Here is a 25,240-nt window from a genome sequence, read left to right on the forward strand (position 1 = left end):
TTTATTTTTTTATAAATAGTAAAATTATTCTTAAGAATTCAATTATTTTCATAAATAATAAAATTCTTCGAAGGAATTCAATTACTTTCAATACAATTTTTATAATAAAATTTCTTGACAGAATTTATTTATTTTGAATGCATTAATTTAAAAATTTTTAATCTTATTTAAAATGAAAAATTAACAAAAAGTAAAAACAAGAACAAGAATCAGTTAATTTAGAAATGAAACCCTCAAAACTAAATAAAAATTAGTTTGTTTAGAGTTTTAATAATAATTTTACTAATTATTATTATTATTCATTAAAATTCACGAGTTAATAGAATTTTGCTAGTTGATGTAAGAATGAAAAAAAAATTAATGTAAAAATCAGTGGCAATTAAAAAAAACTCTGTTTTTTTCCAGAGAATATTACGACCTAATGAATGGGCTGCTAGTACTTCAATTTTTTATGGATAGGCAAAGGATACCAATATTTGAAAATGTTACAGTTGCACTCAATTGTACGTCTAAGGTAAATAAATATTATTTTAATTATATAATTTAGACTAAATTCGCTGAAAAAATATTTTTAATTAAATTTAAAAAAAATTGATTCGACAAATAATTTCATGGTTAAATTATTTTCATTTGATAATTTTAAATGTAGTTAATTCAAAAAATAATTTTATGAATTATTTCCATTTGGAAAATTTTAATTTAAAATAAAAAAAATCAAAATCTAAAAAATTATTTTCAACGATAATTTAAAATCATTTTTCTAAATTTTAATTTTTAATTAGATACTAATTACTAAGTAGTAATAAAATAAAATAAAGGAAAAAGGAAATAATAGAAAAGAGAAATAAAAAAAAAAGAAAATAAAAATAAATAAAATATCTAATTTGAATTTAATTCTAATTCAAATCGTTAATTTGCAGATTATCCGCAAAGCAATAAAAGTGCAAGATCTGCAATCCGAGGATGGAATCAGGCCTACTCGAATCTCACTTAATCAGCACGGAAGCGATATAGTGTAAGCAAATTTTCATTTTTCTACATTATTCCAGTATTTATTTTTAAACAAAAATAAAAATCAATCGCACAATTTTACAACGCGAGAGATATAATTTAATGACCAATCTTTTTTTTCCCTCCCACTTTCAAATTTTTGTGTGTCTACTATAAATTCGAAAAATTTGATTAGTCACTAATTGCTTTGCCTTACACGTTACGTTATTGAATGATTCAATATATATTCTAAGGAAGCGTACAATGAATCAGAATAAAAAAATAAATAAATGTGTAACAAAATCTCTCTCTCTCTCTCTCTCTTATGAATGAATTAATTCTATCTGACGGAAATTATAAAAAAAAACACGTAAAATAATGTCTTAATCATTATTTTTTCCTTGAAATGGAGAAGAAGTGGAAATAAAAATTCTATAAAGAAATAAACATTCATTTTTTTTTTTTGCTTTCAGAGCATTAAGAGAGATCTTTCAATCTTTAGACGTTAATGACACGGGAACAGTAAGTCTGAATGACGTAAGTATTATTATTTTGTTGTCATAACTTCAGCTTGTGCATTCTTTGAGGAATTTTAATTTTTTTTTCGAAATCAGTTCACTCAGTTTAACTAATTTTAATATTTACTATTATTTGCTTTTTACTGAAACTGTTCTCTTTTTACTACTTTGCAATAAAAGGTCCTAAAATTAAAATTTTCGTCCTTTTTAGAGATAAAATTTATTTTAAGAAATTATTATTAAAAATTTTGTTAGTAATTTAAGAAAAAAACGAAATTTAAATTAATTAATTTGTAATAAAAAGACTAAATACTAAAAATTAAAATAAATACTACAATTAAAATTTTCGGACTTTTCATTAAAGGCCTGAGGGTATTTAGGTCGTTTAATTAAAAAATAATTAGTTTGAATGTTTTTTTGTTAAAATTACTAAAGAAATTGAATTTAAATTTGTATTTTCGTTGAAATCGTTTTTAATTACTTTTGTACTTTCTGTTAAAAAATAATTAACACGAATCTTTTTTTGTTAAATTACTAAAGAAATTGAATTAAAATTCGTTGAAATCGTTTTTAATTACTTTGTAACAAAAAGGCCTATATTTTTATTAGTTTAGATCTTTGTACTATAAAATAATTAATTTGAATATTTTTTTAATAATTACTAAAGAAATTAAAATTTAATTTTATTATTCGTTTTTTGTTGAAAACTGTTTCCTAATAATATACTTTGTAATAAAAAGGCCTGAATTTTTAGTATTTAGGTCTTTTTATTACAAAATAATTAATTTTACTATTTTTTTTGTTAAATCACTAAAGAAATTGAATAATAATTTCTAAAAATAAATTCTATCTCTAATAAATTGATTTGAAAATGTTAAATTATGATTATTCTGATAATTATTTTTTTTCAGGCTTTGGTGACATTACAGTCGAATTCAAAATGTAATGGATCCGTTTCAGATCTTTTTAATGCTGTGAATAAATCGGGTAAAATGGAATTTTTATTTTCTAGTATAATTAATTAATAAAAATAATTACATTATATAATAAAATTTTAATAAATTATATATTATATATTATAAGTTATATTTTATATAATTTGAAGCTCAATTTATTTAATAATGCAAATATTATAACGAAAGAGCTTGTAAATAAAAAAGAAATGAAAGAACTCTATAAATAATAAATTAACAAACAAACTATTGTTTCAGAAACCGGTGAAGCAGTGATACAGAGTCTTTCATTGAACGACGAATCAAAGGAGCAGAGGATAAAATTCGATCAATTCTGTGCATTAGCGAGTGAATGGTCCTGGCGAATGAGGAACAATGGCGTTACCTGTGAAAGTGAGATACCTTCAGTTTGGAGTATTTTAAGTAGGAAGACATCAAAGTTTCTGCGCAGCGCTTTCGTACACCCTTTTAATCGTTTCTTAGGTATTTCTTAAATTATCCAAAGAAAAAAACAACAACCACAATGGAAAAAGCACTGAGAAAAAAAACGTGATTCCCTCCTAATCGGAAAATTATTAAACTCACTCCCCCTCATCTCTCTTTCACTCTCTATTTTTTTGTCGTTTAGTAGTAATTACAAAAGACGAGTCTTTCAATTTTTTGAAACAAAATATTCGAATTGTTCCAGATTGGACCAATTCATTGATGCAGGATTCCGAGAAAAGGGATTTGTACATTGGTGTGATCGGCAAAGATCTGTTATGGTTAGAATCTTCAGCAGCATCTTTAATAAAGTCAGTGTTAAATTCATTCAAATTTCTTTTTTTATGTATCATGTCTGGAAAAGAAAAGACTTTTTTTTAAAAAAGAAATTCTTTTTTTTCTTTAAAAAACATTTTTTTTTAATACACGGAAAGAAAAATAAATAGGAACAAATTTTGTAAAAGTATTTTACAATTTCTGGAGAAAATGCGACAAAGCGAATGTTTGATTTTCATATAATTTCTTCTTTAAATTTTTGTATTTTTTATATCAAAAAGTTCTTTTTCTCTCCAAAATTGTAAAATACTTTTTTACAAAATTAAATACTGTTTTTCTTTCCATGTATTCTTTGAAAACTTGTATAATCGATTTGGTTTTATTTTTTTGCTTTTCTAATCATATTCCAGACTTGATTAATTATAATTATTTATTTTAATGTAATATTGATATTTACGTTTATTTCTTTCTTTATTTAAGATCGATGGGACTGTCTTTTCATCGTCCGAGTTTAAATGAATACAATATTAGGATATTGCCGCAAGAATTGCAGCATATGAAAAATTCGAGAATTATTTTATTAATTATCCCGCAGCATTCGCGTGGTATTGCCATTATGGCCTTAGCGGCTCATTTAATTGGGCTGCACGCCAAGCTTGTCCTTTGTGTTCAAACTCTTCCTGAAAATAGCATCGTTTCTGGCGAACAGGTATTTTTATTATTAATTTCGTTATTATTTATTTATTATATTGTTATTTATTTTTCAATATAAACGGGACTTGCCCTTTCGTACAAAAGTAATACAAAAATTATAATAAGAAAGTAAAATAGAAAAATTAAAAAAATTAAAATTAAAGAATTAAAAAAATAAAAGTTCAATAAATTTAAAGAATTTTAATTATAATTAAATACTACTGTTAAAAATAATAATAGTAATAATCTATAATAATAATTGTGTTATTCCTGTAATCTTTTGTAGTTTAAAGTTAGTTGTTTACTTTTTTGTTTCCTAACTTTCTTAATAATTTTTCTTATTAAATGTTTTCAATTTTTAAATTATTGTACTGAAAATCATTGAATTTTTACAAAAAATTTTATCAAAACATTTAAAAATAATTGAATTCCTTCGAGGAATTTTATTAAAATATTTGCAAGTACTTGAATTCCTACGAAGAATTTTGTTATTTATGAAAATAATTGAATTCTTACAAAGAATTTTATTAAAAAATTTTAAAATCCTAATTATATTCTTTTAAAGAATTTCTTTAAATTTTTTTAAAATAATGGAGTTTCTTTAATAAATTTAATTGAAAATTTTTGAAGTAATTGAATTTTACGAAGAATTTCTCTCAACTTTTTAAAATAATCGTGTTTGTTAATGATTGAAATTAAAATTTTGATTATTGAATTTTATTAAAATTTTTTGGAAATAATTAAATTCTTCTCAGAATTTTATTACAATTCTTGAAAATAACTGAATTCTTTCGAGAAATTTATTATTTATGAAAATAATTGAATTCTTATAAAACATTTTATCAAAACAATTGTTTTGAAAATAATTCAATGCTTGAGAAGAATTTTTATCAAAATATTTGAAAATAATTGAATTCCTTCGAAGAATTTTATCAAAATATTTGCAAATAATTTAATTCCTACGAAGAATTTTATTAAAATTTTTGAAAATCCTAATTAAATTCTTTTAAAGAATTTCTTTGAATTTTTTTAAAATAATGGAGTTTTTTTAATAAATTTAATTAAAAATTTTTAAAGGAATTGAATTTTATGAAAAATTTCTATTAAGTTTTTAAAATAATCGTGTTTGTTAATGATTGAATTTAAATATTTGATTATTGAATTTTATTAAAATTTTTAAAAAATAATTAAATTCTTCTCAGAATTTTATTACAATTTTTGAAAATAACTGAATTCTTGTTAAGAATTTTATTAAAATATTTAAAGTAATTGAATTCTTTCAAAAAATTCCTTCAATTTCTTGAATAAAAACGATTTTGTTAATAATTGTATTTAAGAATTTTACTATTTTTTTATTAGAGTTTGTGTCAATAATTAAATTCTTTTGTTGAATTTCTTTGAATTTTTTAAAATAATGGAGTTTTATTTAATAATTTAATAATTTTAATTTAATTTTATAAAGAATATTTCTTTCAAGTTTTTAAAATAATCGTGTTTGTTAATAATTGAAATTATACATTTGACTATTGAATTTTATTAGAATTTTTAGAAAACAATTAAATTCTTCTCAGAATTTTATTACAATTTTTGAAAATAACTGAATTCTTGTTAAGAATTTTACTATTTATATAAAAATAATTGAATTCTTTCAAAAATTTCATTAATTTTTTTAATATAATCGATTTTGTTAATAATTGTACTACTAAATTTTATTAAATTTATTAATGGAAAGTTAAATTCTTTTAAACAATTTTATAAAGATTTTTTGTAAATAACTAAATTCTTTTGGAAAATCTTTTTTCAAATCTTTTGAAAATAATGTAGTTTTTCTAATAATTTTAATTGAAAATTTTGAAAGCAATTGAATTTTATGAAGAATTTCTTTCAATTCTTTTAAATAACTGCGTCTTTAAATAATTTTAATTAAAAATTTGATTATTGAATTTTAATAAAATTGTATCTATTGAAAAATAATTTGATTCCTGAGAAGAATTTTATTATTATAAAAATAATTTAATTCTTGCGAAGAATTTTACTATGTATAAAAATAATTGAATTGTTTCGAAGAATTTATTTAAATTTTAGAAAATAATTGAATTCTTTAATTTTATTAAAACTTTAAAAAAATAATTGAATTCTTGCAAAGAATTTTATTAAAAATTTGGAAATTAATAAACAATAATAATTAATTGTGTACTTAATAAGTGAATATTTTAAATTATAGGTAATCTGAAATTATTCAAAAATAGAAGTTTATATTTGAAAATAAACAATTTTGTAACTTGCATAATAATTAATTTATAGTAATAATAATATATGAAGTGTAAATGCTCCTTTATTTTAAGACATCTTTTCTCAATAAATTATTAATGTACGAAAGGTCTAGACCGTATATTTTGTTAAATAATAAATAAATAAATAATAATAATAAATATATGAAGATAATATTAAATTCTCTTTTTGATATTCTTTTAGTTAACGGTGCAAGCCACGAAAGACTACAATAGGTGCAGAATGTACCTGTCGGACTATGCGACGCGCGAAGGTGTACCTGTTTTTCAAAAAGTCGCTGATGCCTTACAACACGCGATACAAATAGTTCAAAATCCCTGCTGATTTAACTCTTAAAATCACGGTTTTTTTTATTGTTCACTTAGACGCTTTAATTCGATGACTAATTTATTTTTATTCGAACGTTAATTTAAGTACAACACGATGGAAACGCTTTTTTTCCCACTGAATTCTACTTTCTTTGGTGATCCAATTCTTTTGCCAAAATTTATATAAATTATTTTTTGTTTCCTTTAAATCAAATTTCGATTTTTTATTAACTTTTTACCTCGACATTTTTTTTCTTTTAACAATTTCGAAATTCGAATTAATGGAAACTAATTCATTTTATAATACATGTCTAGTTTATTCAGAAATCGTTTTTATTAATTATTATTATAATAATTCTTAGAATAATAATTATAATTATAAAAATAATAAAATTATAATTAGTTCTTAGAATAATTATTATAATTCTCATAATTAGTTCTTATAACAATTCGTTATAATAATTTATTATTTATTTTTAATAAAATTAAAAATAAAACGAAAAAGATTTTAAATGAAAGATAAGAAAATCGGATCAACAGTGAAAGTGGAATTTACTCCTGGAGGGAATTTTGTTGTCTCCGATTTGTCTACTAATTTGAGACCTCTTGAATTTTGAGAAAATATCGATAAAACGTGATATTTTATCCTTATTTTTTCTCCCAATAATTTTTTTTCTACTGTTTTTAAATATTCCTCTAAAAAAAACCTGACTCATTTTTAATTTTTCTGATTAAAAATCTGTTTTTAATCAGTATTTTAATTATCTGTGAAAAGTTACAAAAAAGTATTGTCTATTTATTTATTCTTTTTTTTGTTGTGGGATTTTTTTTTTGAATACTAAAAAGATGTAAAATATTTCACAGACGACCAAAGAGGAACACAGAGTGAAAGAGAACGAGTGAGAGAGAGAGAGAGAGTGAGAGAGAATCAGAGGTCTCACGAATGTAGACGGTTGTTTTTAATTTGTAACTTTGTCAAGTTTTTATAACCTTTTTTTTGGTAAAATGGTTGAGGATTGATTTGATACATGTGTATATATATTATTAGCTGTTTCTAACGATCTAATGAGAATTATATATTTGCAATTCTGTAAAAAAAGAAGAGTAAAAGGAACACGTATTTTTTGTGTATGAAAGAAAAAATGAGTGAATGAATGTGAAATAAAACTCAAGTTATGACTGAGAATTGTGAAAAATTGAAAATTTTTCAATCGTCGAAGAAATTGTAAATTCGTAACGGAATGGAAAACAATTACTTTTCGAAAAAATAGAAAATAAGGGATAATTGAAAAAAAGAAAGAAAGAAAGAGAGCGAAGAAGAAATGAAAGTGGAACGATTCAAATCTCAAATGCGTTTGATCCTCAGAGAAAAAAAATTAATTAATTTCCTTCTCGTCGAATCAAACGTAGTCAGCTCAAATTGTATTTTTTTTCTCGAAATAATTTCACGTAACAAAACATCATCCCCTCGTTAATTTAATTTTAAAAAAAATAAAAAAAACATCATTAATTTATAATTTTTCGTATTTTCTTATTTATTGTGATTCACGATTTTTTATTTGAAGAAAAAAACAAAAACAAAAATAACAAATCGAAAATTCTAGCTCAATGTTAATAATCGGTTCAATAAAATTAATCTAATTTAAACAAAAATGATCTTAATTTTCTTTTTTTTGGGAGTAATACGAAAATAACTGTGTTTGATAATGTAATAAAAAAATTGCGTAACTTTTTTTTATATTCTTTGGCTCACATTAATCAATTAATGTACATTGAATACTGCAATCATAAATTATTATCATCATCATTATCATCTTGTAAGCACCATTTTTTACAATGGATATTCTATTTTAAAAAACTTTTTTTTAAGCAATTTTTTTCTTATCTTGGAAAATAGTATTGTCTTATATTTTTAAGCGATAACAAGACGGGAATCATAACTGGAAGAAAGAGAGGAATATAGACAGCATATCTGAAACAAATATTCGAAACATTTTAATTTTTTATAATAGGCTTTTCAAAACAAATTTAAAAAAAATGTATTTAAAATTGAAATTTAAAAACATCTACTTTGAAAAAAAAACGGAAAAAATTAAAAGAAAATAAAAGTCAATTCAAATTTCTTGCTAGATAATTGATTTTTACCGAAATTCAAAATTAAAATGTTGAATATTTTATTAATTCGTAAAATTAAAAATTCAGAATGTCCGTTATATAATTAAATAAAAATAAAAACAGCATAATAATATAAAAATAAATAAAAAATTATGACAAATTTTGAAAAAAATGTCAAATATAAATAAATTTATAATTTTTTGAGATTCGACACTCTGATAATTTAATTTCAAATCGATAATTTAAAATACATTTAGAATAAAAATAATAATTTGAATTCTTATTCTAAAGATAAATTATATAAAGTAAATAAACAAATTTAAATATTTCAAGAATAATTTTTTCGAATACTTCTAATTAAGATATTAAATATCTAAACAGTAAAAAATATTTCGAAAAATTTTTTTAACATATTATTTAATGTATTAAGTAATAAAATTATTTTTTTATTCATTTATTAAATTATTAATTTTTTTTTATTCCCATAAGTAAATAATAATAAATATTCCCCCTAGAGCAATATTTATTTCATTTTTTTGCTGAGGTACCAAATTTATCAAATTTATTATAAATAAATAAATTAAAATCCTTTACTTAATACATTAAATAATAGAGCCAATAATAAATTAACAGAAATCAAATTTTCATTACAAAAGAAAAATTCCTTTCGTATCAAGAAAATTTTTTCAAACAATAAATAAAAGAAGACTTACTTTTGGTCGTCGGGAAAATATAAAAGAGCAAGAAGCGAAGGATCCGTGAATGCAGCTTCGGCAGTTGCGAATGCCTCCTTACTTTTCAAAAATCCCTCTCGTAAATTTCCATTCTGTAATAATGCTGAAGATTCCTCGACGAATTTGAGAGCATTTTTTATTCGATTACCAACAGTCTCAGTTATAACAATATTACTAATTTCCTCGAGTAATTGTGCCAGCGATTGTAGTGTCAATTTTGCCGATGTCAATTGCTCAACAGAACGAATTCGCAAAAGTGTATCTAATTCCCATTCGCGGGGCTTGAATCCAAATAGAGGAACAATACTTGCACCGGGAATTGGAGTCTGCGAAAAATATTAGTTTTCAAAATTAAATTATCCAAATTAATTATTAAAATAATTCAAAATTAATTATCAAACCAATTCGAAATCATTCAAAATCATTCGAAATTATTCACTTTTTATTAATTTTATATTCTATCACTACAATTAATATAAAGAAATGCTGACAGAAAATTATATTTATTTTTTTATTTATATATTTTATAACTAAGAAATAAAAGTAATATTAATTATTTGCACTTCTTGATTATAAAATAAATAAATTATACTATTTCCATTTTGCAGAAAATTCTTCGCTAAAAGTTAAAAATTATAAAAGAAATTCTTCACTAATAATTAAACAATTTTATAAATATTTTCTAAATTAGATTTTTTATCGAAGTTAAATAATATTTTAGACATTTAATTAATTACTTTTTTAAATTTTACTTGTTTGAATAAATTATTTTGATTTTTTTATATTGCCTTTTATATTAATCTCAAAATATTCATTATATGAATAAATTGTTATAAAAATTTATTATTTTCAAATATCAACTTCAATTTTTGAATAATTTCAAATTCAAAATTAAAATAAATTATTGTTTATTATTTTTAAAAATTTTAATAAAATTCTTCCCAAGAATTCAATGATTTTCAATACAATTTGAATAAAATTTCACGAAAGAATTCAATTATTTTTATAAATAATAATAAAATTCTTCTGAAGCATTGAATTATTTTCAAAACAATTGTTTTGATAAAATGTTAATTCAATTATTTTTAGTACAATTTTTATAGAGTTTTTCGAAAGAATTCAGTTATTTTCAAAAATTGTAATAAAATTCTGAGAAGACTTTAATTATTTTCTAAAAATTTTAATAAAATTCAATAATCAAATGTATAATTTCAATTATTAACAAACACGATTATTTAAAAAACTTGAAAGAAATTCTTCATAAAATTCAATTAAAATTATTAAATAAAACTTCATTATTTTAAAAAATTCAAAGAAATTCAACAAAAGAATTTAATTATTGACACAAACTCTAATAAAATGGTTTAAAGGAATTTAATTTTCTATCAATATTTAAAATAAAATTTAATAGTAAAATTCTTAAATACAATTATTAACAAAATCGTTTATATTCAAGAAATTGAAGGAATTTTTTGAAAGAATTCAATTACTTTAAATATTTTAATTAATGAAATTCTTAACAAGATTTCAGTTGTTTCCAAAAATTGTAATAAAGTTCTGAGTAAAATTTAATTATTTCCAAAAAATGTTAATAAAATTCAATAATTAAAATTTTAATTACAATTTTTAACAGACACGATTTATTTTAAAAAGTTGAAAGAAATTCTTCGTAAAATTCAATTACTTTCAAATTTTTCAATTCAAATTATTAAAAAAAATTCCATTATTTTCAAAAACTTCAAAGACATTCTTCAAAAGAGTTTAATTAGAAATTTCAAAAATTTTAATAAAATTCTTCGCACGAATTCAATTATTTTTATAAATAACAAATTTGCTCGCGAGAATTAAACTATTCTTAATACAATTTTAATAAAATTTCTCGAGAGAATTCAATTCTTATCAGTTTTGGTAGAATTCGTGAAAGGAATTCAATTATTTTCAAATGTTTCTATTAAAATTCTTCGCAAGAATTCAATAATATTTAAAACAATTATTTTAAAATTAAAACCATTTAAAAAGAAAAATTATCTAAAAAGTTAGAAAACAAAAAAACAAATAACTAACTTTAAATTGCGAACACATGACCGAAATAGAACGATTATTAATATAGATTATTTTAATTTTCTCTTTTATTTACCTCTCAAAATAATTATTATATTTTTAATAAAATTGTTCTAATTATTCTATTTAATTATAAGATAATAAGATTTTGAGAAAACAAATTCATTTCTGCAGAAAGGAAAATTATTTATTTAAACAAAAAAAAATTCTCACCGGATCGGGTATTCCAAGCAAAAGTCTTAATTGTGCAAAGAAAACGCCAATGACAGTAGCATCATTTGGCGTTATTTCAACAGGTTCTGAACTATTTGTACTTATACACGAATCAACAGGCGGATTAACAATTACAACACCGCCCCATCTGAAAAAAAATAATACTCATTCTTCAATTTGTTCAGAAAAAATATTTATATATATATGTAATGTTTCTTATACACCTAATAAATTATTTTAAATAAATAAATTATACACTACAGTGTTTAATAAAAAAAATTATACAATACAATATTTAACCCTCGGTTCTTTTTTGCAAAATTTTTTTATCATTTTATCTATACTTTATTGTTTTTAATAAGGAATTTAAAACTTAGAGACTTATTTTAGTGACATTTAAACTATACTTAAAAAAAAAAATTATGAATTTAATAAGATGAACAGTTTCTGAAACTAGTTGATCTTTGAAAAATGATTGAAAAAAAGTGCTTCGAGGGTTAATGAATAATTTACACATTGTAATATTTAATATTTAAATTTAAATATATAATATTTAAATTAAATATATACAATATTTAAATAAAATATACAATATTTAAATTAAATCGATACCTTCTTTAAAAAAAACCACTCTCACGTTGCCCCTCTAAAGAAATCGAAAAATAGAAAATGTATAAAATAAAATATAACAAGCTGAGGAGCAATTCTATTTTAGAGAAGAAACGTGAATGTGGTCTTTTTAGTATCGAAATTTACAATATTTAAAAAAATATACAATATTTATTTTATAAATAAAAATTATATAAAATAAATTTTCTATATTTATTTGTTATATTTGAATTTTTAATATTTATACCTGGGCGAGTGAAATGCTTCGATATTGGCAGCTTGTGCTCGATGTCCGTTACGAGAGTAAATATGTAATGGTCCTTCCTCGCAAGGAACCACATACGCCACTAAATTTATACACGGATGTAAACTGACTTGCGACGCTGTAAATGCATTTAAAAAAAAGAATTTATTAATTATAAAATAAAAATTGTTTTACTGCTAAAAAAATAGAAAAACTATAATTTTCATACCCAATTTTTTCTCCAATGGGGTAATTAACTGCGGAAGAATATCCTCCGACAGGGCAAAATGCCTCCCAAGAATACTGCTATCGTAAACTTCTTTTGGTTTCACATTCAATGGCACCATATACAACCATTGAGATTTAATATGAAAATCAGCGACTAACGAAATTTCATTTAAGAACGGTTGCAGATAGACTGAAAAAAATAGAAATTTTACAAAAATTTAGAATTTAAAAAAAAATAGAATTAACTTGTTAGTCGACACAAAACTGAAAATTGATTTCGTTAATTTAGTTTCGAGTCGACACGAAACTAAATTTAATTTTTTAATATCGAGTCGATACGAAACTAAATTTAATTTTTTGATTTCGAGTCGATACGAAAATAAATTTAATTTTTTGATTTCGAGTCGATTCGAAACTAAATTTAATTTTTTGATTTCGAGTCGATACGAAACTAAATTTAATTTTTTAATTTCGAGTCGATACGAAAATAAATATTTAATTTAGTTTTTCTTCAGCATAAATCCTTTAAACTAAAATCTTCTCAAGTATGAAAATTTAAACTAAAATGATTTATAAATTCTTTGAATGAAAATCACAATATGAAAATAGTGATTCAGCTAATGAATTTTCGAGGAAAAATGTAACACGATTTACAAAGAAATTTACCATCGGCAACAGTTGGCAGACTCCAATTAACCTTTAAGTTCTCTGGGTCAGGATTCACCACTGTAAGTAGAACATCGTAAGCTGGACTAGTGGGAAATCGTCTTCTATTTTCTTTGTCTAAACTGTATTCCGTAGGATCTGTCAAGGCATTTCTTGTCAGTGCCAATGACTTGTCGCGAAGAATCCATTTGGATACAATTTCCGTCACTTTCTTCACATCTTGAAAAGAAAATACAAGAAAATCAATAAAAAACATCATTTAAATTTAATATTTATCAAATCAATGGACACTATTCTTTTTTAAAAGAATTATGCAGTATTCTAAATTTTTATTATTATGCAAAATACTAAATTTTTTATTTTCAAATATAAACTTTAATTTTTGAATAATCTCAGATTCGAAATTTCAAAAAAATGCACCTACAAAATTAATTATTATTATTATTTATCATTTTCTAGAATTTAAATTGAATAAGTTAATTAATTAATGATTTTTCTATTATTTATTAAAGACGAAACCTACTTTAATCGTCTTAATTGAATAAATAAATAAATTAATAATAAAAAAAAAAAAAATTATCAAAAAAAATTATCAATTTAATAAATGATCTTTTGTTTATCTCTGATTAATGAATTTTATAAATTGAATGTTTGTAAACTAAGTAAATAGGAGACATTGTCAATTGTCGGAGGTTGAAGTACATAAATTAAAGTGGCAATTGAAAATTAATTGTATATCTTTAAATAGCCGATAATAAAAAAAAAGAGAAAAAGAGAGAATACATAGAATGCGAACGGCTATTGCACCCATTCATCAATCAAATATAATTTGTACTCAATTTTCTCGACACTCCAATAAAAAAAATCAAATTTTTTCATTTAAATCACCCGAAAATTCAAGAAGAAAAGAATGTTCTGAATTTATTTTTATCCCAAAAAGAACATTACTACTTGATAATTCATTGTCGCAACATTGTATTCTAATTTTCGAATTTTTAAATTTCAATTTTTTTATTGAAACCGTTAAAAAAATTCAAGATTCAAATTTATATTCCAATCTTCAAATTTTAATTTCTATTTTAGCAATTTTTTGAATAAAAAAAAATTTTTTTCGGAATAAAGAAGGCAATGTTCACCTGAATCAGTTGCAAAGTAAAGAGTACGATTTGAACCAACTAGAATTCCTTCGTTGAGATTTGGCGCTTCCAATAATAAAAGTTCTCCAACTTTGAGATTAAAAGTCAACGAAATTGTTTCCAAATCATTTGTCGTAAAGGCAGACGACATCAAATTTCGTGAAATCACTTTCGAACTGACAACCAGAGAATAGATTTCTGTAACAAAAATTTTTATTTTATTATCTTTATAATTAATAATGTTAATAATAATTAATAAATTATATTTACAATTGATAATATTAGTAATTAATAATATTATTATACTTATAATTATTTTTACAATTAATTTATTTTTTGATTATTTATTTATTAATTCAAATAAGAAGGAAAAAATTTATTTCTCGCACCAATATGAAAAATTAAAAATATGGTAAAATTGTAATCAAACGAAGGAAAAATTGAAACAAATTGAAACAATTTTTTTTCTAGAAGTAGAAAAATAATTTTGTATGAGTGTTATTAAAATCGAATTGTCTTTTTATAGAAGAAAAAATCAGGACTCATTAATAAATTAATCTATATGAAATACGCAATTCCGAGAAATTTGAGAGGCATCAGAAATTATAAATTGTATTTCGCGAATACGTTTAAATGACGTAATGTCGAAAGATTGATGTCAAAGTCATTTGTCCCTCCAATTGATAGTGCAATATAATGGACGACTACAATTTATAATTCCATTTTAATGTCACATTATAGACAATACAGTATTTTGTATTCGCAAATACGTATTTCATTTGCCATCGATCCCATATTAGACTTTAATCGTAATAAAATTGAAAATTCTACAATATTTTCCAATAAATTGACTGCTACAATAAATTTGTTTTTACTTTTTTTCTTTTTCTAGAAATCTATTCTTATTTTTTCTCTTCTTATAAAAAAATCTTATTTCATTTTTTTCTTCTCCTAAAAATCTGATTTCATTATTTTCTTCTCCTAAAAATCTGTTTACATTTTTTTCTTCTCCTAAAAAATTATTTCAATTTTTTTCTGGTTCTAAAAAAATTAATTTCATCTTTTCTTCTTCTGAAAACTTTGCTTTCCTATTTCCTTATTCTAAAAAATTTGTTTCTCTTTATTTTCTTCTTCTAAAAAATGTGTTTCTGTATTTTTTCTTCTCGAACAAAATTTTTTTCCATTTTTTTCTACTTCTAGAAAATTTGTTTACATTTATTTTCTTCTTCTGATAAATTTATTTCAATATTTTTTCATACTATACAAAATTTGTTACCATTTTTTTTCTACGCCTATAAAATTTGTTTCCATTTATTTTCTTTTTCTGAAAAATTTGTTTCCCTATTTTCTCTTCTTGTACAAAATTTATTCCAATTTTTTTTCTATTTCTAAAAATTTTATTTCTATTTTTTCTATTCTAAAAAATATTTTTCAATTTTCAATTTTGTATTTCCAATTTCTTTAGAAGAAAAAAAAATGAGTTTTGAAAAAAAATTTTTCCCTATTACCAGAATTATTGAAGAAGCTGTTTATTTCTTGAGCTAATTGTTCGGCTCGTTCATTGCTGAGGGCAGCGACAATTATATTTGTCTGAATCTTTGTATCATGATGAGAAAGAGCCGCAATTCCCGAATAAGGAAGTGGAACTCGCGGAACTGCCGTTGTGTACCACCAAAGAGGGATTCCAACTCCAAGAAGAAGAACCGCAAACGAAATACTGGCGTAAGTCCGATATTTTTCTGAAAATAAAGAAAACGAATTAATTTCTATTTTCTTTTTCAGAAAGAAAACACAGTGAATGGAAAAAGTAAGAAATTAAATTTCTATTTTTTTAGAACGAAAAAAACGGTGAATGAAAAAATAAGAAATTAAATAAAACAAATTAAGAGAAATAGAATAAAAAATAGAGCAAAAAAAAAAATTAAGAAACAAATTGAAAAAATAAAACAAAAAAGTTAAAAAAGTAAAATAAAACAAAATAAATAAAACAAAAAATTGAAATAAAATAAAAACAATAAAAGAAGAAAATAAAAAAATAAATTGGAATAAAAATAGATAAATTTAGACAGAAAAAATAATCAAAGTAGAAAAATTAAAAGAATAATTTGACTTTGTAAAAAAAACCAAATTCACGTTCGTGATATCAAAAAATTATTTTCTCTATATAAAATGATTGAATACAAGTTTTTTACTTATTAAAAAAAATTTTTAACAGACCCAACAAGAAACATAATCTAAACAAAATTTTTCTCTTTCTACGACTCTCCATCCGAGATAAATCTTTTTTTAAAAATAATTTTAAAATATCTATAAATTTCGGTGAACAGCCGACTATTTTTTTTCTATTTCACAAATTTAGAACTCTAGTCTAAATTTTCGCTAAAATTAATTTTTTCATACTACAGCAAAAAAAAAACTCTAATTAAAAATTTGTCAACAATAAATAAATTCATTATAATTTAAAAACATCTTCAAGTGTAATGAATAAATTCTACAATTAATTTTATTTGTAAATAATTATTAAATAGAAAAATACACCAAAGAAATAATAATAAGTAGTAATAAATAATAAAAAAAAGACGAAAATTTTATTCAAAAAAAAAATATTCCCGTTACTTTGAAGCGTAACATGACCTGTGACATAAAATATGTAAATAAACTAAATTGTAAATGTCTCAAACAAAATTGGAACATTAAAAAATTTTTTCTTTTCGATTTCTTTTCATTTTTAATAAATGTATCAAATTCTTTTTTTTGTCAATAAAATTCCGTACGTGCTTGACAATAAAAGTCTTTTATTGAAAAAAAGAAAAAAAAATGAATAATAATAATAAAAAATGATTTCCCAATCAAAGAAAATTTATTAAATGATTTCTTTGTTAATTAAAAAAAAGAAACTGATTTCTATCTTGAGAAAATGTGATCATTAATCAAAATATAAAAAAATATTCTCGCCATTCGAACTAGAAATGAAAATACTTTAAAAAATTTTCGTCTACAAAAATATATTTTCGAAATATAATTTTTTCGAGAAAATATATTTTCGAATTATAATTTTTTCTCGAATAAATTTTTCCGAATATTATAATTTGCCTCGAAAAAAATATTTTCAAAATATAATTTTTCTCGAATATTTTCGAATTTAATTTGTCCCGAAAAAATACATTTTCCAAATATAATTTTTTTGTATAAATATATGTATTTTCGAATTATAATTTGTCTCAAAAAAATATATTTTCGAAATATAATTTTTTGCCAAATAAATATATTTTTGAATTATAATTTGTCCCCCGAAAAAATATATTTCCAAATCATAATTATTCTCGATTGAATTTTCAAAATAAAATTTATTCTCCAATAAATATATTTTCAAAATACAATAAATTTTTTTTTTACCTTTTTTCTTTAAAACTGTATTTTCAATGTTAATTTTTCTTGAAAAGTTTCTTTTTTTTTTTTAATACACAAACTACAGATAGTGAAAATAACAACATAAAGGAAAAATGGCAAATATATACACAAAGGAAAATGAAAACCAAAAATAGAAAAAAAATCCCCCCCTACCCCTTCTCTCTCTCTTAAATCCCATCACTAGAGGTACGAAAACAGGATACAGAAATAGATACACTGTTATAAAATCCAGAGGAGCATTCGTGTGGAGAATGAGAATAATTTTGACCGTCACACAAGTAGCGAGAAGTTTTAATATAATAAAATGCAACAATTGCTGCACACCTAGTTTAATATGTGTTGTGCAGAAAGAGAGTTAACTTGAACTCAATCCAACATTGATATACTTCAATTCCTGGCATATTCGTTCAATTAATTCAACCTTCCGGTAATTCTCTTTTCTAAAGTGTAGACGTTTCTGATTTTTTTCCAAATTTTTTTTTTTTGTTAATTTAAATTTTTTAATTTAATTACTAATTTTATCAAGTGGGGAAAAAGAAAGAGAAATTTTTGTATAAAAATTCTTTTCTCTGAAGTGCATCTGATTTTTTTATTAACATTGATTATTATCTCCTAGTGGGGAAAAAAAGACAACGATTCGTAAAAAAAAAATAGGGCGTAAAATTAGGGATTTTATTTCGAGGGGGTGTTATCACCAATTACATATTAATTACTAATAATTAACTATTAATTATTAATTACTACCTATTAATTATTAACTATTAATTACTACCTATTAATTATTGACTATTAATTATTAATTAATTATTAACTATTAATTATTAATTACTAATTATTAACAATTAACTACTAATTACTAATTATTAACAATTAATTACTAATTATTAATTATTATCTAAAGAGGAAAAAAGAGTACGTTTTGTAAAAAAAAATTGTGCGTAAAATTATTATTTATTAATTATCTAGTGGGGAAAAAGAAAAAAATTGTGCGTAAAACGAGAATTTTTTACTTCCCAGGGAGGTGTCTCCCCTTCAATCTAAACAATTGACGAAAATATACGATGTTTTATGTGAAGTTTCATGTGATTAATTTAAACCACGATAGACAGATAAAATTTTCAAGGAATAACTTTGGCATCGAGCAATGACCGTGAATATGTCACAAATCCTTGGCTAACTCGTTCTTATGCACTGTAAGTATAATATTCGAAAAAAAAATCAAATTAAATCACGATAATCACTAATTTTATCTATTATTTAATTCTACTAAAATTAAATAATAATATGGGAAAAAAATTCACGAGGGAAAAATTATTTTTTCACTTTTGAAATTTTACTCGAATTTTTCTTTTTTCTATTATTTACACAAATTGTTTATAATAATTTTATAAATTTTTATTTAGACTGATTTAAACTTAACCATGCGTTGCGAGATATTCCACCTTGATTTCTTTTTGTTTTCTTTAAAACGTTTTTTTGTTTTTTTTAGATATTTTTTTGTTTTTTATTTCTCTCTGTGTAAACAATTCTCGATTCCACTGTCGAATTATTGACCAAAAAAAAAATTTAATTTTTGATTTTTTTCGATAAAATAATAAAAGGTTTATTAATTTTTTTTAGATAAAATTAATAAAAATTTTATTAATTTTTTTCGATAAAAAACAATAAATATTTTATTAAATTATTTTTATTATCTTACAAAATATTATAAATAATAATCTAAAAATACTTTTATTTATAAAATTTATATTACAAAATAAATTAAAATTATATTGGTTATTATAATAAAAAATGTTTGAAATTATAATCCAAAAATTTGAAACTCTAATAATTTTATTTTTTCAATATGAATAAATAAATTCTATAAATGAATAAAAAAATAAATGTAATAAAAATCGAAAAAGTAAATTAACCATTTTGAAACTTGAGTAATAATTATAATAATAATAAAATATTATAATAATTTTATATTATTTTTTGGGGGAAAAAAACAAAAAAAATTATTTACAATATTCAGAAAAATATATTCACCGCAAAAAAGTAAATAACTTTATTAAAAAATAATTTTCAAAACCGTACTCTAATAAATATAATAATTTTGTTAAAAAATAATTTCTAAAATTTTTTATAATAAATTTATAACAATTTAATTAAAATATAATTTTTAAATATTATTTAAAAATGTCTATAATTTGGGTAAGTTTTTTAATTCTTTTCATTTCTTATTTCATTCATTTATTTTATTTTTATACTAAAAACATATTTCCCTTAATTTTTGGAGCTAAAAAAAAAATTCTATTTTGTTTCAAATATTTTTAATCTAAAAAAATTTACCAATTTTTGTTTTGACTATAATAGCACATAAAGCTCTATAATTATATTTTCTCTTGAATGTGAATAATTTCAAAAATTTTTGAAAGCATCATGTACTTAAAACTCTATTAAAATTCGTTTAAAGAAAATATCTGATTTCATAAAACTCATTAGTATCTTGAATCAATGGTTTTATGTAGGTATTTAATGACTTTATTTTTCTGCAATTCCTTAATATGAAATATTTAATTACTTCAAGGAAAATTTTTTCAGAGAAAATTAGTTAGATTTTTACAAAATTTGTTGTCATTAATAAAATTATTAATTTTGCCTTTGGAATATATTTAATTTAATAAATTTAATTGAAGAAAATTAAATAGAAAAACAAAAAAAAATTGATTTGAAAAAAAAATAAATAACTATAACAAGTATTTATAAACAATTATTTTTTACCTAATAAGCAAAAATAGTGAAAGAAAATTAAAAAATAAAAACTGTTTTAATAAATATTATTAATTTATTTATATTAATATTATTTATTATTAATATTTACTAATAATAATAATTATTTATTCGAAAAGTATAAACGGATAATTAATAAAATAATTATTAATTTGAAAAAATTAAAATGAAAATTAAAAATTAAAAAATAAAATCGGTTTTAATAAATATTATTAATATTTATTCGAAAAGTATAAACGGACAATTGACAATAATTATAAATTTGGAAAAAAGTGAAAGAAAATTGAAAATTGAAAAATATAGTCCATTATCGAATGAATAAAGTAATTTTTTTTTTTGATCCAATTTGAATAATTGTTTTTTCTTTTTCAACTTGGATCAATTTTAATGCTGATAAATTAAAATGTTTTGTGCGTTTCAATTTTACATAACAAACATTTTCTTTCACAATCAAAAACTAAGAAACATACATATATCATAATGAACATCTGCTTCTGATGCTATTCTTTCAATATTTATACTAGATATTCCATTTATTAAGATAATTTTCAAGAAAAAAAGAAAAAAAAATGTTTCAATGAAATGAATTTTGCTTTTAAGTTTTAAACCTTTTTTCAAATTCTGTTGAAAATTTTCAGCAATCAGAAAAACAAACAATATACAAAAATTTGCCATAAAAAGTTTTAAATTTTTTTTGCAAGGAAAGAAAATCAGGTAAAAATGCAAATAATTTTACACAAAAAAAAGAGATTATAAGGCATAAATACAAATAAACCGATTTAAGAATTAAAGTTTTAAATATGAGAGGAGAGGGGGAGAGTGAGTTAAGAAAAGAGGGGCAAGTTTCAATCATACGTAAGTGGTTTTCAAGTTAATTCTCAGTTCACGATGAACATCTGAAAAAGTAACTTGACAAATTGCATTTATCGAGGGGATTAAAATTTTGGGAAATTTTTTTTTTTAGTGAAAAGTTCAACAGAGTGTAAATTAAATAAGAGCGAAAAAAATAGTACGCAGTGAATGATATATCTTAAAAAAAAGAAGGTGAAATTGTGTCACTATTTTTCATTCTTTCAGGAATTTTTTTTTAAAATGTTTTTCAATTAACTTTTTTGAATTATTTAAATATTTTCTTTTGATTTTTTTAATTTTAAATTTTTTCACCTACTTTTAAATTATTTTCAGTTAAAATTGAAAGCGAATTAAAATTTCTATTGAATGTATAAAAAAAATTAAAATCTTTGGTCAAATTAATCAAATTAGAGGGTGCATTAAATTTAAACAAATTAATATTTTCATTTTTTTAATTTGAAAAAATAAAAATATTTATTGAATTTAAACAAATTAAAATGTTTATCGAATTTAAACAAATTAAAATTTTTATCGAATTTAAACAAATTAAAATGTTTATCGAATTTAAATAAATTAAAATGTTTATCAAATTTAAACAAATTAAAATTTGTATTCAATCTACAAATATTCTGTTTTTAAATTGAAAAATATTTCAATTTTATATATTGAAAATATAAAAATAAATAATTTCAAAAAATAAAGATTTTGAATTAATTAAATTATCTATAAACAAAATTTTAATTTAATTTTAAAATCCAGCGAAATGTTTTCTTCGCTGCAAAACAAAAAAAAAATGTTCTACTATAAAAAACAGTGTGAAATTTGCATTAATTTCGAAAAATAATTACAAATATTCAAACTCTGATAAATAAACTAATAAATTCAAAAATTTAATAGATATTTTTTGTAGTTTTCTGAATAAATGATATTCAATTTAATATTTGAACAAACAATATATTTTTTAAAAATTTATTTCCCTTTTGGAAATTTTCGCTCTCCTCGTTTTGTAAATTTTGAAAAGTAAATTTTTTTTTGAGACAAGAAATTATTTACAAAGAATGAGAAAATAATATACAATATTTGCTTGCGCATTATTATTCTTTAAAATTGTGTCAATAAACTCAACTATTATTTCCTCATTGGCTTGCAGGTAACAATAATAATTTATTTTGGACGATATTGCAACTTTAATCAATCAGAACATATACACTAGAATATGAAGGTAAGTGTAATTACACGGAGTTCATTATTTTTTTAGATTTAAAAGTTCATCGACACAAATTTTAATTGCAAATTACTCAATTTATAATTGAATCAAATTTCAACTTTTTTTTTCTTTGCTTTTTTCAATTTACATTTTTATTTTATTAATAACATTTATTATAACATTTAATTTAATATATTAAATAAATTATTATTTTTAATGTTTATTATTATTATTTGTTTATTTATTTATTTAAATCATTTCCCTTAATCGTAAGGATAAATTAATTATTTATATTTATTTATTGATATAGTAATAATAATTATTAATATTTTTATTAGTAATATTACTTTTATTATTATTAATATTATGATTATTTTCTTTTTTGTTACTATTTTTCGCTTTTACTTTTAGTTGTTATTTTTATTATTGTTAATAAATAAACCGTAGAAAATATTTTTTCATGAATGAATCTATAAGTATCGCGATAAATAATCAACAAAAATGCGGAATTTATTGTATTTTTTTAATGATATAGTTTATTGATTTTGATACACGCGATAATCGATGGAAATTCCTTCATATTAACGTTTTCAAATAGAAATCAATTGTTCGCGGATTCTTATCAATTTGTTGACACTTATTTATTGACATTATATACAGGTATTTGAATCATGTATATATCTTTTATGATAAGAAACTTTTATTTTATTTTTATTATTATCTTATTACTGTTATTATTTTTATTATTATTATTAATTTTATTTTTACACTTTAGATCTAAATTTAGAATTGTTCGCAATTTATTCAATTTTAAATGAATTTGAAAAAAAATTTCAGTAAATTATTTATATTATTTAAAATATTTGTATATTTATTACATTTTTTATTAATTTAATTATTGTACTATAATATCTATTTATTACCATAAAATTATAAATAATTATAATAATAATAAAAATAATAATAATAATAATAATAATAATAATAATAATAATAATAATAATAATAATAATAATAATTATTATTGTAAAACTTGTAAAAATATGTACAATGAAGAATAAATAAATAAATTAATAATAATGAATAATAATAATAAAAAATAATAATAAAGTAATATATTAAAATAATATTGAACAGTTAAATTATTCTCCTAATTAACCCTTGGTTAGATTTATAAATTTGTAGAGCAACGAATATATTATCCAGCCAACTCACTTAGTCAATAATTCATTGAGTAATTTTATAATTGATAAAAGACTAGATACAAATTACGTTATTATATAGGATTATTAAAGGAAGAGATAAAGATTTGTTTTACAATCAATCATAAAGTTTTTTTTATCAGTTTCTAATAGGATTGATTAAATAAAAATTTGAATAAATATACGCGCATTTGAAAGAGAAAAATTTTTCTTCATTACAAAATTTGAAAAAAAAAAAAATTTCCAACAAACTTTTCAATTTTTATGACTTTTTTTAAATTAAAAATTTCATTCAATTATTTTTAAATAAAATAAATAAATTAAATAAATTACATAAATAAATAAAATTAATATATTAAATTATTACCTAAGCTTTCTATTAATTATTAAATAAAGTGTCATTTTTCTTTCAATTTTATTTTCTTTTTAAAAAACAATATTTTTTCCCTTCTTGTATTTTGTTCTCACAAGAAGGAAAAAAGGTGTTCGTTCTTCTACTTTCAAATAAAAATTGTGTTCTACATTAAAATTAAAGAAAGAAGTTTTTCCTTAATTACTCTTCGCATGTGTAATTTTTAAATATAAAATTTTATAACAAACAATTTACACTAACATTAAATTGCATAATATTCATTGCGCATTAAAGAAAATTATAAAATCTAAAAATAAAAATAAGAAAAATTCTGCAATCTTGAAGGCGCTAGACGTTTCATGTGAATTTAAAGAAAAATTTATAAAAAATATGTTTAAAAATTGATAAATTATTGATGGCATGAATATTTAAATTTTAAATATAACTTTGTAATATTCTTCACCGACAATTATATGTATGAAATATAAATTATTTATACAAAAATTGTAATAATTAAAAATTATAATTTAAATAAATTATTTATCCAAAGAAAATAATAATTTATTTATGTACAAAATGATTATAATTTATTTAATTTTATATACAAATTATGAGAATATCTAAAAATATTTCAAATTTCCTCATTCTTTGAGTAAAGAAATTATTGTCGACTGTTTTTGTTCTGTTATCAAAGAAAAATATTTCCCACATAATGAAAATTAAACAAAAATTTCATAAAGAGAAAATTTCTCTCATTAATAATAATTAGTTTTCAATTCTCAAAAAAAAAGTCTATTAAATTCTTGTCGAATTCCACATAATTTCAAATGAAGGTAATTTTTGTTTTTGTTTTCAGAAAGAAAACAAAATTTATTTCTCATTCAAATAGAACTTTAATCCTTAAATCAAATTTTCTCTATCA

At 20.8% G+C, this 25,240-nt stretch overlaps 1 protein-coding gene across 1 annotated transcript in view; it reads left to right on the plus strand.

Moving 5' to 3' along the window:
* The window catches only part of LOC122508156, a 45,116-nt gene that overhangs the window by 7,755 nt on the left and 12,121 nt on the right, over window positions 1–25,240 (plus strand). Inside the window, exons 8-17 of the mRNA XM_043621297.1 lie at window positions 406–514; window positions 921–1,015; window positions 1,464–1,527; window positions 2,420–2,495; window positions 2,720–2,944; window positions 3,150–3,255; window positions 3,701–3,929; window positions 6,389–6,524; window positions 16,089–16,241; window positions 16,302–16,326. Of these exons, the coding sequence (XP_043477232.1) occupies window positions 406–514; window positions 921–1,015; window positions 1,464–1,527; window positions 2,420–2,495; window positions 2,720–2,944; window positions 3,150–3,255; window positions 3,701–3,929; window positions 6,389–6,524; window positions 16,089–16,241; window positions 16,302–16,326 (1,218 nt within the window). The remainder of the gene's footprint in view (window positions 1–405; window positions 515–920; window positions 1,016–1,463; window positions 1,528–2,419; window positions 2,496–2,719; window positions 2,945–3,149; window positions 3,256–3,700; window positions 3,930–6,388; window positions 6,525–16,088; window positions 16,242–16,301; window positions 16,327–25,240) is intronic.

This window comes from Leptopilina heterotoma, unplaced genomic scaffold, assembly GCF_015476425.1.
Source record: "Leptopilina heterotoma isolate Lh14 unplaced genomic scaffold, ASM1547642v1 Lhet_114, whole genome shotgun sequence".
NCBI classification, from domain to species: Eukaryota; Metazoa; Arthropoda; class Insecta; order Hymenoptera; family Figitidae; genus Leptopilina; species Leptopilina heterotoma.